The sequence below is a fragment of the Ranitomeya variabilis genome, chromosome 4 (genome assembly GCF_051348905.1).
Source record: "Ranitomeya variabilis isolate aRanVar5 chromosome 4, aRanVar5.hap1, whole genome shotgun sequence".
In the NCBI taxonomy this organism is placed as follows: Eukaryota; Metazoa; Chordata; class Amphibia; order Anura; family Dendrobatidae; genus Ranitomeya; species Ranitomeya variabilis.
The window spans coordinates 257,495,883-257,511,676 of NC_135235.1; the positions used below are offsets into that span (position 1 = coordinate 257,495,883).

Below are 15,794 nucleotides of genomic sequence, written 5' to 3' on the forward strand. Positions count from 1 at the left end.
TAGATAGATAGTGCAGGAAAGAACACTGTGCGGTCAGTAATAAAAACTAGAAAAAGTCCACCGCAGAGATATGCAAAAATCTCCACACCTGACTAAAGGTGTGGAGGGCAAAATCTGCAGCCCAGAGCTTCCAGCTTAGCTGAATAGATCCATACTGATAAGCTGGACAAATGAGCAAAACATAGAATGTGCTGAACAATAAAGTCCACAACAAGTGGACTGCAAAAGGACAAGCAAGGACTTATCTTTGCTGAACTGGACAGAGTGTCAGGGAAATCCAAAAGAGCAGTGACTCCAAGCAGGAACAATTGACAACTGGCATTGATTGAGGGATAAGGCCAGACTAAAAAGCCGAGCCAGAAAGACGATCAGTGGAAGCAGCTGCTGATGCTAAATCCAAGAAGCAGCTATACCACTCAAAACCACAGGAGGGAGTGCAAGAGCAGAATTCACAAAAGTGCTACTTACAACCACCGGAGGGAGCCCAAGAGCGGAATTCACAACAGTACATACACTACATTACTGATCCTGAGTTACCTCCTGTATTATACTCCAGAGCTGCACTCACTATTCTGCTGGTGCAGTCACTGTGTACATACATTACATTACTGATCCTGAGTTACATCCTGTATTATACTCCAGAGCTGCACTCACTATTCTGATGGTGCAGTCACCGTGTACATACATTACTAATCCTGAGTTACCTCCTGTATTATACACCAGAGCTGCACTCACTATTCTGCTAGTGCAGTCACTGTGTTCATACACTACATTACTGATCCTGAGTTACCTCCTGTATTATACACCAGAGCTGCACTCACTATTCTGCTGGTGCAGTCTCTGTGTACATACATTACTGATCCTGAGTTACCTCCTTTATTATACTCCAGAGCTGCACTCACTATTCTGGTGCAGTCACGGTGTACATACATTACTGATCCTGAGTTACATCCTGTATTATACCCCAGAGCTGCACTCTCTATTCTGCTGGTGCAGTCACTGTGTACATACACTACATTACTGATCCTGAGTTACCTCCAGTATTATACCCCAGAGCTGCACTCACTATTCTGGTGCAGTCACTGTGTACATACATTACATTACTGATCCTGAGTTACATCCTGTATTATACCCCAGAGCTGCACTCTCTATTCTGCTGGTGCAGTCACTGTGTACATACACTACATCACTGATCCTGAGTTACCTCCTGTATTATACCCCAGAGCTGCACTCACTATTCTGCTGGTGCAGTCACTGTGTACATACATTACATTACTGATCCTGAGTTACCTCCTGTATTATCCTCTAGATCTGCACTCACTATTCTGCTGGTGCAGTCACTGTGTACATACATTACATCACTGATCCTGAGTTACATCCTGTATTATGCTCCAGAGCTGCACTCTCTATTCTGCTGGTGCAGTCACTGTGTACATACATTACATTACTGATCCTGAGTTACCTCCTGTATTATCCTCTAGATCTGCACTCACTATTCTGCTGGTGCAGTCACTGTGTACATACATTACATCACTGATCCTGAGTTACATCCTGTATTATACCCCAGAGCTGCACTCTCTATTCTGCTGGTGCAGTCACTGTGTACATACACTACATTACTGATCCTGAGTTACCTCCAGTATTATACCCCAGAGCTGCACTCACTATTCTGGTGCAGTCACTGTGTACATACATTACATTACTGATCCTGAGTTACATCCTGTATTATACCCCAGAGCTGCACTCTCTATTCTGCTGGTGCAGTCACTGTGTACATACACTACATCACTGATCCTGAGTTACCTCCTGTATTATACCCCAGAGCTGCACTCACTATTCTGCTGGTGCAGTCACTGTGTACATACATTACATTACTGATCCTGAGTTACCTCCTGTATTATCCTCTAGATCTGCACTCACTATTCTGCTGGTGCAGTCACTGTGTACATACACTACATCACTGATCCTGAGTTACATCCTGTATTATGCTCCAGAGCTGCACTCACTATTCTGCTGGTGCAGTCACTGTGTACATACATTACATTACTGATCCTGAGTTACCTCCTGTATTATCCTCTAGATCTGCACTCACTATTCTGCTGGTGCAGTCACTGTGTACATACATTACTGATCCTGAGTTACATCCTGTATTATACCCCAGAGCTGCACTCACTATTCTGCTGGTGCAGTCACTGTGTACATACATTACTGATCCTGAGTTACCTCCTGTATTATACCCCAGAGCTGCACTCACTATTCTGCTGGTGCAGTCACTGTGTACATACACTACATTACTGATCCTGAGTTACCTCCTGTATTATCCTCTAGATCTGCACTCACTATTCTGGTGTATATCCCATATAATACCACAGACGAGGATTTGGGAAATGTTTTATTTCTGGGATGTAGTAGGTTACAGCCTTTCATGCTTCTGACATTATTAAATACATTGTAGATCAGCCATCTTTATTACAAGAGCGGAACATAAAGTGCTTCTCAGCTCGCGGCATCTTCTGTCAGCAGCTTCTCGATTCAAGTCAAATCATATTTGGCAACGAAGATGATGGGGGGGGGCAGGATCAGTGAGGAGAGGGGGGGGGGGGGATCAGTGAGGAATGGGGGGGGATCAGTGAGGAGAGGGAGGGGGGATCAGTGAGGAGAGGGGGGGGATCAGTGAGGAGGAGGGGGGGGGGATCAGTGAGGAGAGGGGGGGGGGGGATCAGTGAGGAGGGGGGGGGGGGATCAGTGAGGGGGCGGTGCCCAGAATTCATCTCAGTGTTATTATACACGGCATAAACCACCAATCAGAACGTGCTTACAGGTGTCTTACACCCAAGATGACCGATATATGATGCATTTTTACTGCTGCTGGAAATAATCTCAGCCTTGCCCCCAGGTGGACAACGACAGTATTACATTTATGATTAATATAGGAGGAAGGGGCTTTAGAATAAGGGAAATGTGTCTAATAAATGGACAAATTCTGAATCCGCTCGCTCTTTTTATTATTAAGCTGGAAAATGACATAACACTGGGGCAACAATAATCAAGCCACATCTCGTTAGATAGGATAATGAATACCAGTGATCTCCAGCCAGTCTGCACGCCGTCAGAGCCTGTTGAGATTTTTGCAAAAGGCGCATTTGAAAAAGATAAAAAGTAAACCCAGCCGCACTAATGTGCATTAACTCAAAACATTCTCATTTTATATATTTACAGATCGGCTCTAATGCCACAGACAAGACATAAATAATCCGACATCACACAGGGATATGAGGGCCCCAAGTGGGGGTCACAAGGACGGGGGGGGGGGGGGGGGGAATCAGTGCACGAGTTTCCGCTAATCTCAGCATCACCTATAATCTAGATTCCTTTCATATAACATACAAGATTGCTATTATTCCTACACTTGCACGTACGAGTCAAACTCTTCCTGTTCTTGGTCTACCGAAAAATGGGACTGGGTGCAATACACACAGGGCGACCGCAACGCAGTGTGGAGAGGACAAAGGGTTATATCCAGCCTCATATCCTAATGCAAACCTCAATGGTAGTCCTTGGCCGCCAGACCAGAGCCCCGCAAAGGACGACCCCACTCCATCAGACTGCAGCGGAAATATTCAGTGACCCGAGAAGCAGCCGGACCCCCGAAAGGCATCGAGCTGCTGGGGGGGGGGGGGGATTGAGGCCACTGATCTGGGGTTGTCCAAACTGGATAAATAATTTTATGGATCTGAGTCTTGCAGGTTTTATGGATATTAATCTGAATAATTCTATAATGAAAAGCTTTGCAACTTTCTAGTAAACTTAGCATTTAAATTCCTCACAATTGGCAACACCTCTGCTTGCTGGCAGAAAAAGGGACTGAAGACATGTCCTGACCTAAAATTCAGGACACAATTGTAGCAAACTCAACGGTGAGATGCGCTTTCAGTCAGGATGAGTTTATCAGTTGCAAGTTCATATAAATGTTTCCAGTCACTATAAGTAAGCAGAGATTTTGGAAAAAAAACCTGTTTAATTATATAATAGTTTCCTTTATACTAATGGAGGCCTCTTAAATGTAGGTTCAGCCTGTGATCCGGACCAATATTAATAATCCACAGAAAAAACACTAATTACTTTTTCCTTCTTAACCCAGAATCTCTAAAATTGGTGAAACGTCAGGTCAGAAGCAGCAGGGAAACGGGACAACAGAACACTCAAGTCCCTTCATGTCAGCCGTCCGGTGTCTCATGACATTTTGGGCACAGTTGCATTTTCTGGCATTTTTGGGGTCTTCGTTCCTATCCCAGCATCCTTTGCAGCAGTATAGCGTGATGAGAAGCTGCGTACGATTTGCGAGCCCAGAGATGGTAGTGATTAGAGAGTCCCTGACAGTTCATGTAAACTATGCGCATTAGAAGGTAGGTCATGTCTGAGCGCAGTAGTGGTGGAGGAGAGGTCGGGACACGTGACTCTACGGAGAAAGTGGTTATAGAAATTCCCATTCGCTGGCGCCTCAGTATCATGGCCCCATCAGCTCTGCTCCAAGTACTGGTGGGTGAACATATTGAGTTCGCTGTCCAACCAGCCAGCTTTATTTCTGGGGGAAAAAAACAAGAACACAATTTCCTATAATTTATCATTTGAGTTATAAATGAATCATTATATAACACAATCTCGCTCTTTACAAAACGTGTGAAAATGTGTTACCTATTGCAGCCACTAGGTGGCAGATTTGTATGGAAGCCAATGGGACTAATAGCCGTGTACAGGTCGCCCTCTAGTGGTGGCAACAGCAGATGCAATGCGATCAGTTTACCTTAATAACTTGGCTCGGCTCTGCAGACTTTCCAGAACCTCGATCTTTTTATTCAGCGCGGCGATGTCTTGCTCTAGGTTTTCTCTGGTGACATCCACCTGCTGACACAAGTGGGAGAATGTCCCGGAGAGCTCCCTGTAAGTGTATAGAGAAGAGATTAGTAATCGTCCACAGGATACAGCTGCACAGAAACTGCATAGGAGGCCATGATTAGGAGGCCATGATTAGGACTATGCACTGCAATATTGGCACAGAGGCAAAAAATACATGCTGGGGCAGCAGGTCATGACAGCCTGGAGGGAAGGAGCAGGACACGACAGCCAGCGAGAGAAAGTGTGTGTGTGTGGGGGGGGGGGGGGGGGAAGAAAAGTAAAGACAGTCGGGTGGGGGTGAATGGGGGGCAATGAAAGGTGTGAGGGGCGAGGACAGCAGGGTATGACAGCCGGTTTGGGGCAGCATTAAGGTGACGATATCATAAAAAGGTTTAATCATTCCCAAACTGCCGTAATCAGTAAAGGGACAATTTGGAGAGATCACTTCTTATATTAGTTGTGTTGCGCCATTTCCATTGTTCTTGTTTTATTGAAGGCACAAGCGGTGGCAGGGAGGAGATATTGGCGGCGGGGGGAGGAGACAATAGCGGTGGCAGGGAGGAGATATTAGCGGTGGCAGGGAGGAGATATTGGCGGCGGGGGGAGGAGACAATGGCGGCGGGGGGAGGAGACAATGGCGGCGGGGGGGAGACAATGGCGGCGGGGAGGAGACAATGGCGGCGGGGAGGAGACAATGGCGGCGGGGAGGAGACAATGGCGGCGGGGAGGAGACAATGGCGGCGGGGAGGAGACAATGGCGGCGGGGAGGAGACAATGGCGGCGGGGAGGAGACAATGGCGGCGGGGAGGAGACAATGGCGGCGGGGAGGAGACAATGGCGGCGGGGAGGAGACAATGGCGGCGGGGAGGAGACAATGGCGGCGGGGAGGAGACAATGGCGGCGGGGAGGAGACAATGGCGGCGGGGAGGAGACATTGGTGGCTGCAGCTCTGCAAGGACGCATCTTACTCACTGTTGCACTTGGTGGCTGCAGTTGGAGCCGGTGTAGCTGACAATTAGCTGCAGTTTCTCAGCTGCGTAGTCCACAAATTGCCGCTTGAAGGCCCTTTCCTTCGCTTTCGTGGTCCATGTGAGGCGCTCATATACGTACAAGAGTCCATAAAGGCCAAAAGACAAGGCGATGAGCCGCCAGCCCACGGCCTTCCAGACCTGGGATAAGAGGAGGCCGCACCATGTAAGGGAGGATGAAACGCTCCATCCATCACTATGGCCCCAACCCCCGAGCACTCACCACTCCTCCCACCACCAGAATACCCATGGATGTTCGTGAGGTCAATGAAGCCAATCCAGTCACCATCGACACCATCAGTTCCTCCTGAGTCATGGCGCCCTGCTGCATCGGGGGCATGCTGGGATTCACCGGGGTCATTGCACGTGGTATCTGGAGACAGTGGTGACACAAGATGTAAAACCGATAAAAAGCTGCAGACCCCACAATGACGTGTGATGGCCGCTTCACCAACCTGGTCGTTGTAGGGCATCAGTGCTCTGCGGCCGTTCTTGGGTCCTAGGAACCTGTTCACGAGCATCGTCCACCCGAGAGAGAAGTGAAACTGGACGTCTTCTTGGAACTCGGCGCAAAGTTTATCACAGCTCAGATCGTAGCTGAGACTGAAGCTCTGGCGGGGAACCAACAAGTCGATCTGGGAACGGGCGGGGGATGGGAGAAGAGGGAACAGCCCATCTACACAGAGGGATGAGAAGCCACTTAGCCTTACATGGGTTCTCCAGTGCCGCGCATCCACACATCATTTTGCATAGGAGCTGTGCACATAAAACGGTGGGAGATTTAATCGAGGTGTTTTCTTACCAATCATCTCCTGCTGTGTGGTCTGCAGGGACACAGAGATGGTGCTGGAGCAGCGATCAGACAGGTTCCTGCCCAGCCCTTCCTCTATGTGGTGATGCAGCTCCTGGGGGGATGAGAGAAGAAGCATTTGTAACAAGATGACAGACTCCGGGACAAGGACCTCGTAAATCAAAGTTTCTTACGTTTTTATAAACTTTAAGGACAACAGAGGATGGATGAAACTCCATCTGGAAGTCGTCTACCAGCACAGAGAGGCGGCGGATCTCCTCAGCCATGGCGTTCGACACCTGAAACAGCCAAGATATTAGTGTGTATGGACCAGCACGCCGCTCCACCCGGGGTGTCAGCCATCCCTCCACATTTACACCCCGTACACGAGTCACTTTCTCACCTGTCGCTCCACCCGGGGTGTCAGCCATCCCTCCTCATTTACACCCCGTACATGAGTCGTGCTCTCACCTGTCGCTCCACCCGGGGTGTCAGCCATCCCTCCTCATTTACACCCCGTACATGAGTAGCTTTCTCACCTGTCGCTCCACCCGGGGTGTCAGCCATCCCTCCTCATTTACACCCCGTACAGGAGTCACTTTCTCACCTGTCGCTCCACCTGGGGTGTTAGCAGTCCCTCCTCATTTACACCCCGTACATGAGTCACTTTCTCACCTGTCGCTCCACCTGGGGTGTCAGCAATCCCTCCTCATTTACACCCCATACATGACTCGCTTTCTCACCTGTCGCTACACCTGGGGTGTCAGCAATCCCTCCTCAGTTACACCCCATACATGACTCGCTTTCTCACCTGTCGCTACACCTGGGGTGTCAGCAATCCCTCCTCAGTTACACCCCATACATGACTCGCTTTCTCACCTGTCGCTACACCTGGGGTGTCAGCAATCCCTCCTCAGTTACACCCCTTACGATTCACTTTCTCACCTGTCGCTCCACCTCGTCCGTGATCTGCTTGATTTTCATCCTGTAATCCTCCGTCAGGAGCTCCAGCTGCTTCTCGATGAATTCCAGTCGGTCCCTGAACTCCTCGCGCTTTTCCAGGCAGTAAACCCTGCGGAGAATATACAGTACGTACATGACAGATATGCCACAAGGGGACTGTGGTGGAGACCCCTCGCAGGTGGTCCTACGCCGCACTCTCACCTCTGCTCCTGGGCCGCCACGTGCACAGACTCCATGATCTGACGGAGGACCTCCGCTATGTGCTTGGCTCGCATTGTATGCTGCTCAAACTTTGTCTTTACCGCTGACTGAGAGATGCATTCCTGCCAGAATAACAGGGAGCAATCTTATAGAAATATTTCAGGGCATTTACCTTAAGGAAGCAGAGATACTAAAAGCCAATGCAAAATTCTGAGCAACAAGCAGAGCTGAATCTTGACAGTGTGGATTACAACAATTAAGATGGGACATGCTTCAGTGCTTGGAGACAACTTGCCCCGGCCAGGAAAAGTCTTTACGGCTTGGAAAACAGATAAGGTGCGATTCCCAGCGGTGGGTTGCCAGTACGCAGCCACCGAGCCTGGCAATACCTAAAGGGGTGGACGGGAACTGACCTCCGAGCCTGTAATGTCATACCTCAAATCTCCTCTCAAAGTTCTGGAACTCAAACATCCTCCCTTGAAAACCTTCAGCTAAAGCGCCACCTAGAGGCAAGAAATAGATTAAAAAAAGGTGTCAGTCTACAGAAAAATAATCTCAAATTGTTAGAAAAGGCCCTGTGTGAATAAAGCAGTTACAAAGTGTCTCACTATCAGGATCCCCAGTGATCAGCAGTGATCTGGGAGGATCCTGGCAATAGGAGGAGATCTATTTTTCTACAGCGCCCCCATTACACACTGTCCATTCACATACAGGAGAGATGTGACGCTCACCCTCAACATTCTCCACTCTGGTCAAGCAATGAAGCCCCCATCTATTAAAGGTATATGAGAATGAGTTTTGAAATCCAGACAACCCCTTTAAATTTACAGAATTTTTTTTTTCTATTTTTCATTAGCTTGACCACTGTCTCCAATCTGTGGCTCTCTGCCTGATTCAGAACTACAACTCTTACGGCTGCCATTGCATACTGGGAGTTGTAGTCCTGAAACATCCAATGAGCCAAACTGAGCACAGTAGGATTTGTTTTTCGCTTCCCCTGTGAGCGGACGGTGACGGGCGCAGGTTCCGGTACCTCCTTCGGGCATTCCCTGAGCTTTCTGTATCCGGGCGTTAAGAACTTCCTTGGCAGACACAAAGAAAATGCGATCGCCTGCCTGTGTTCGATCCAAGACTCCGAGCTCATCCACCAAGAAACTGGTGCAGCGCTCCATGTGCTGCCGGCGAACCTGCGGAGAAAGGAGCAGGGTAATATCAGCAGGAGACGGCAGACAAATGGCTGCGTGTTCTACCAGTAGGTGAACCCCTTCTTTCCAGTGATCGGACCCCCACTAATCAGAAAGGGGTTTTCTAGTCTAAACAATGTCAGATTACAGATCGATTTCCTGTTTGCAGCCGACACACGGATGACACCGAGCAGAGGTATTATATCTATCCCAGACAAGGGGCAGTGAGGACAGGAAACACCGAGACCCCCAGGAATCCGAATACACCCCCATTACATAACTGTGACAACGCACTGCACCCAAGTGTACAGCTTCACCTGCAAAATAGCTCTGAAGTATAATACAGGATGTAACTCAGGATCAGTAATGTATGTACACAGAGACTGCACCAGCAGAATAGTGAGTACAGCTCTGGGGTATAATACAGGATGTAACTCAGGATCAGTAATGTAATGTATGTACACAGTGACTGCACCAGCAGAATAGTGAGTGCAGCTCTGGAGTATAAGACAGGAGGTATCTCAGGACCAGTAATGTAATGTATGTACACAGTGACTGCACCAGCAGAATAATGAGTGCAGCTCTGGAGTATAATACAGGAGGTAACTTAGGATCAGTAATGTAATGTATGTACACAGTGACTGCACCAGCAGAATAGTGAGTGCAGCTCTGGGGTATAATACAGGATGTAACTCAGGATCAGTAATGTATGTACACAGTGACTGCACCAGCAGAATAGTGAGTGCAGCTCTGGGGTGTAATACAGGATGTAACTCAGGATCAGTAATGTATGTACACAGTGACTGCACCAGCAGAATAGTGAGTGCATCTCTGGAGTAGAATACGGGATGTAACTTGGGATCAGTAATGTATGTACACAGTGACTGCACCAGCAGAATAGTGAGTGCAGCTCTGGGGTATAATACAGGATGTAACTCAGGATCAGTAATGTAGTGATATTCTATAATAGTGACTATGTTTTTATCATCTAGTATTCCAAGAAGCAGATAAAATGTTACAGGGAAGCTCACGTCCTCCTCACCTCGTCCATATATTCCGGTTCTGAGGCAGACGCATCCCACCGGTTGTTCAGGATAAAGATGTTTGGTCGGGACAGACGTTCATTCACTTTGTGGAAAAACTGCTTCTCCTATGATGGGAGAGAGGACACGGTAATGTAAAGTATGGTGGAGGAGCCGTTATACAAGGTGATCACAGAGAAGGGGACACGAGCAGCACTCACTGTCTGCATGAGGGTGGACTCAGAATTCGCCACCAAGACAAACACATCGGCATCGAGGCAGAACTTATCGATCCAGCTGTCCAGCTCAGTGGTGACATCAATGCCAGGGCTGCAAACAGACAATATGGTGAGTTATCGAGCTGCGCTGCCACAGAGGTGCAGGGTGAGGGCAGCATTCAGTTTTATCAGGATGTAAGTACGCTACCTGTCCATCAGCACCAGGTCGTCCTTCAGCAGGGGGCACTTGGCATTAGGCCACATAACGCTGACCATGGAGCCCGAGTCCAGCAGGTCGTCCTGATGAAGGGCGTGAGCGAGCTGCATCACCGTCTGCAGAGAAGGGAAAAGCGAGGATGAATGGACGGATCTCTGCGTAATGAGATGGATGTGGAGCAACAACTTATAAGTCAGGACAAGATTAGCTCTAAAAAAAAAAAAAAAAAAAAAAAAAAAGTGCCACACTTGTCTACAGGTCGTGTGGGGTATTGCAGCTCAGCACTATTCACTTCAATGAAGATGAGCTGCAGTACCAAACACAACCAGTGCACAGGTGTGGCGCTGTTCAGGAATCCTATACATCTAAAAGGTCATTGCAGTCGTGAGTTAAAGGGGCTCTCTGGTGACGGTCTGAACCGCATTGATGACGGCTTGACTCCATATACTTATGCATGATCGTCGGGTATTGTGCACGTGTAAGACCCCTGGAGAATGTGCAGGAATCCAGGCAGGTATCTAGAATTCCCTCACATCTTCTGATACATAAGCGAGCGGCAGCAGAAAACCCCTTTAAAAACAACTCACTGCAAGTTTTACCATCTGCTTGCTGTCAATGAGTGGAAGACAGAGGAGTTGGCCGGACAGATCTGCAAGAAGCAGATGTGGGGATGATGTGGCACCAGCACTGCTGCCCCCTATGGGACACCGACAGCATGGCAGGTGCGGGGTCGGTGCAGGGGTCACCTTGACACTTTTCTTCTCCTCGGACCCGTCGGTCAGGAGATACGACTCGTTCCCGTCAGTCCCCTCCACTCGCAGGAAGCAGTTGGTGGTGTGGCCGATCCCAGACGGCAGGACCTTGTCCCACAGCATGGCGTTAATCACCGTGCTCTTCCCATTGCTGGTCCTGGAGCAGAAGGAAGATGAACATGAGACGATGCAGGGAGGATCCTCGCCGCCATCCAAGTGCGCACACAGTCATATATATATAGAGGAGCGACACGAGAAGGTTGGAAGAGGCTGTAAAACGGCCACCTCCTGAAGAATTACAAGTTATTTTCTAACTTATACATTTCTCCAGCGGTGACAGGCGCCCCCTACCTGCCAAAGAAGGCCACCTTCATGTGCCGCCTGGCCAGCACCTCGCTGATGCCCTTCACGTTGGTGAGATAGCCCTTCACCTCCAGGACCTGCTCCTCCGAAGCCACCGGATCCAGCTCTGCATTCTGGTAGGTTTCTAAATAACCAGCAGACAAACAGGTTACATAATGAGAGCTATTGTCCTCTGTTGTCAGCCATTCCCTGCTGTATCGCATTATAACAGCTATTGTCTTCTGTTGTCAGCTATTCCCTGCTGTATTGCATTATAACAGCTATTGTCCTCTGGTGTCAGCTATTGCCTGCTGTATTGCATTATAACAGCTATTGTCTTCTGTTGTCAGCTATTCCCTGCTGTATTGCATAATAACAGCTATTGTCCTCTGGTGTCAGCTATTGCCTGCTGTATTGCATTATAACAGCTATTGTCTTCTGTTGTCAGCTATTTCCTGCTGTATTGCATTATAACAGCTATTGTCCTCTGGTGTCAGCCATTCCACAGTGTAACTCATTATAACAGCTATTGTCCTGTGTTGTCAGATATTCCCTGCTGTAATGCACTGTAACAGCTATTGTCAGCTCTTCCCTGCTGTAATGCATTATAACAGCTATTGTCCTCTGGTGTCAGCCATTCTGTACTGTATCGCATTATAACAGCTATTGTCCTCTGTTGTCAGCCATTCCGTGCTGTAATGCATTATAACAGCTATTGTTCTCTGGTGTCCGCTATTCCCTGCTATAATGCCATCTCACAGAATCCCTGGAGTTCCCTACTCCTGACATGACATCTCATCCTCCAGTCACACCCGAAGCTGCGTACGATCCTGCATTCACATTTCATGCTTTCTTACCCTCCAGGAAGCTGAAGCTTTCCTGGATGTAGGCCCCGAGCTGATCGAAGATTCCATTGATCTTCTTCTTGGCGGTGACGAAGTGCTTGAGGGGGGAGGCGTTGACTTCAGCCATGTATCTCTTATCCTTCTTGCTGGAGATTTTAGCTGTTGGTCGGGCGAACAGCAGGGACATCTCGCTACGGAAGGGAAACACGATGATTACGATTCACAGACAATGTGGTGAGGATTTCTGCACACTGCACACATATACTGACCAGCCGTCACACCGCGCGGACACCACGCCAAGCCAACACCGCCGAACCGTTAACCCCTATCAGCAGAAGTAGACGGAGTGAAACAATGGATCAGGAAACAGAGCGGTGGACAAGAGGAGCGACTGGAGGGACAGGTAGTTCTAACGGGAAATTATCACTACGCGATGGTGCGGATGGCGATCCTGCCACCAGGGGGCGACCTCCCGGGTCTCTGACTATAGTGACTGTAACACAATGTATCCATGGGGTTTAACGTGGAAGCTCAGATTCCAGAAACTAAAGTTATTCTTTGCAAACGTTACACTTTATATAACTATATCAGGACTTTCAGGATCTCTGCTTGCTGTCATTCAGTAGGAACCTTCAACCTGCTTTATGCGGTGATCACACGCATTACAGGGGTAATAAAGCTGAGTGTCTGACCATTGCATCATCCGATAACACAACTGATTCCCACTGTATGTACTTGTGACCACTGCAGCTAATCACTGGCTGCAGCATTGGACACAAGGTCACAGGAGGGGAAAGCTCGGAGATCCACGTAGACCCCGGCAGAGGGCGCTGCACCGTGAGCCCCTCCACCAGCACTGACCCAGATCTCTGCACAGGGTCAGCGCTGCACCGTGGGCCCCTCTTCCAGCGCTGACTCAGAACTCTGCACAGCCGCGCGGGGTCCGGGGTCAGCGCTGCACCGTGCGCCCCTCCACCAGGGCTGACCCATATCTCTGCACAGCTGCGTAGGGTTCGGGGTCAGCGCTGCACCGTGAGCCCCTCCACCAGCGCTGACCCAGATCTCTGCACAGCTGCGCGGGGTCCGGGGTCAGCGCTCCACCGTGCGCCCCTCCACCAGTGCTGACCCATATCTCTGCACAGCTGTTCGGGGTCAGCGCTGCATCGTGCGCCCCTCCACCAGTGATGACCCATATCTCTGCACAGCTGCGCGGGGTCCGGGGTCAGCTCTGCACCGTGCGCCCCTCCACCAGCGCTGACCCATATCTCTGCACAACTGCGCGGGGTTCGGGGTCAGCGCTCCACCGTGCGCCCCTCCACCAGTGCTGACCCATATCTCTGCACAGCTCCGCGTGGTTCGGGGTCAGCGCTACACCGTGCGCCCCTCCACCAGCGCTGACCCAGATCTCTGCACAGCTGCGCAGGGTCAGGGGTCGGCGCTGCACCGTGCGCCCCTCCACCAGCACCGACCCGGATCACTGCACAGCTGCGCGGGGTCAGGGCTGCACCAGATCTCTGCACAGCTGCGCGGGGTCAGGGGTCGGTGCTGCACCGTGCACCCCTCCACCAGTGCTGACCCGGATCTCTGCACAGCTGCGCGGGGTCAGCGCTGCACCAGATCTCTGCACAGCTGCGCGGGGTCAGGGCTGCACCAGATCTCTGCACAGCTGCGCGGGGTCAGGGGTCAGCGCTGCACCAGATCTCTGCACAGCTGTGCGGGGTCAGCGCTGCACCATGTGCCCCTCCACCAGCGCTGACCCATATCTCTGCACAGCTGCGCGGGGTCAGGGGTCGGCGCTGCACCGTGCACCCCTCCACCAGTGCTGACCCGGATCTCTGCACAGCTGCGCGGGGTCAGCGCTGCACCAGATCTCTGCACAGCTGCGCGGGGTCAGGGCTGCACCAGATCTCTGCACAGCTGCGCGGGGTCAGGGGTCAGCGCTGCACCAGATCTCTGCACAGCTGTGCGGGGTCAGCGCTGCACCATGCGCCCCTCCACCAGCGCTGACCCATATCTCTGCACAGCTGCGCGGGGTCAGGGGTCGGCGCTGCACCGTGCACCCCTCCACCAGTGCTGACCCGGATCTCTGCACAGCTGCGCGGGGTCAGCGCTGCACCAGATCTCTGCACAGCTGCGCGGGGTCAGGGCTGCACCAGATCTCTGCACAGCTGCGCGGGGTCAGGGGTCAGCGCTGCACCAGATCTCTGCACAGCTGTGCGGGGTCAGCGCTGCACCGTGCGCCCCTCCACCAGCGCTGACCCATATCTCTGCACAGCTGCGCGGGGTCAGGGGTCGGCGCTGCACCGTACACCCCTCCACCAGCACTGACCCGGATCTCTGCACAGCTGCGCGGGGTCAGGGGTCGGCGCTGCACCGTGCACCCCTCCACCAGCACTGACCTGGATCTCTGCACAGCTGCGCGGGGTCACCACCAGAACCGACAACCCTCAGTGACCCAATCATCCAGACACCCGGCACCGGCCAGAGGACGTTTATTTTAGGCAGAATGTAATGTGTCCCGGGGACATTTCTAAGGTTTGGTCAATTTCACAGTAACAAGAAATTAACAGCGCATCGTCCTAGACCCGCCCGATACTCCAGACTGGGAGCAGGTGATGCCGGAGTAAAGGAGTGTTCCAATATTATCGCATAGAAACCGCCCTCAATCTGATCTCTGTGCCTAATATCGTGACATCACAGCTCCGCATTATCCCCTCCCCCGATATATCACAGTCCCGGTCTCACGTGTCAGTACCTCGGGTGCTCTCGCCTCACACGGTGCCCGGACACACAGCCGCCGCCGCCGCGCCCATCCCCGGTCTGTGACACCTGAGCGGCCTGTGAAGGACAGGAAGCGGCCGCCAGCACAGCCCCGCCCAAAACGGCAGACCCCGCCCTCCCCTGCACCTGATTGGCTGGGAGACGTCACTATGCTAATCAGTCGAACACTAGAGCAATAGATAGAGTCTACCCTCCGGTCTCCCTATAGTGAAGAACAGTCCATAGAACAGAGCGGGAAGAGACTCCGGGAAAATGGCCGCTAAGGAGTCGTCTGTGGGGCAAGTTGTAGCCTCGCTGTTTTACCTCTGCTGGATGCGTGTAAGGGATGGGTGTAGAGATGTGGAGAATCCATTAGTGATGGGAAATCTAGTTCATTTTGGTGATTAGTTCATTTAGTTCAGTATTTCTCTGGATTCTGCTGAGAAGAGATGGATCAGTTCTAGTTCGTTACACAGAAGCTGTGGCTATTAGGATGAGTTATAGTTTTGTTAAAATGATCAGAAATAGTTTATACATCTGATCACTACATAAAAAACTCTTGTTAAAGGGGTACTC

General features: G+C 50.8%; 1 protein-coding gene across 2 annotated transcripts; it reads right to left on the bottom strand.

Moving 5' to 3' along the window:
• Positions 1-2,981: 2,981 nt before the first annotated feature.
• MFN2 (mitofusin 2) lies at positions 2,982-15,347 on the bottom strand. Of its 2 annotated transcripts, XM_077249635.1 has the most exons (19): positions 15,214-15,330; positions 12,728-12,783; positions 12,471-12,649; positions 11,623-11,758; positions 11,266-11,428; positions 10,511-10,635; positions 10,306-10,414; positions 10,105-10,212; positions 8,912-9,065; positions 8,314-8,381; positions 7,879-8,000; positions 7,660-7,786; positions 6,909-7,013; positions 6,727-6,829; positions 6,380-6,600; positions 6,148-6,297; positions 5,869-6,065; positions 4,805-4,939; positions 2,982-4,585 (listed from the first exon to the last, which is right to left on the bottom strand). In XM_077249635.1, exons 3-19 carry the CDS (start codon positions 12,643-12,645, stop codon positions 4,519-4,521), a joined length of 2,265 nt encoding a protein of 754 aa, XP_077105750.1. In that variant the 5' UTR covers positions 12,646-12,649; positions 12,728-12,783; positions 15,214-15,330; the 3' UTR covers positions 2,982-4,518. The 2 variants fall into 2 exon arrangements, with proteins under 2 accessions (XP_077105750.1, XP_077105749.1); XM_077249634.1 differs by lacking the exon at positions 12,728-12,783 and having other exon boundaries at positions 15,214-15,347.
• Between the last annotated feature and the right edge of the window lie 447 nt (positions 15,348-15,794).

Coding starts and splice junctions, on each gene's coding strand:
- MFN2 (XM_077249634.1), bottom strand. CDS start 12,645: ATGTCCCTGCTGTTCGCCCGACCAACAGCTAAAATCTCCAGCAAGAAG. Junction 10,213..10,305: donor AGTCCACCCTCATGCAGACA/GTGAGTGCTGCT, acceptor CTCCCATCATAG/GAGAAGCAGTTTTTCCACAA. Junction 7,014..7,659: donor CGGACGAGGTGGAGCGACAG/GTGAGAAAGTGA, acceptor TGGCTGTTTCAG/GTGTCGAACGCCATGGCTGA.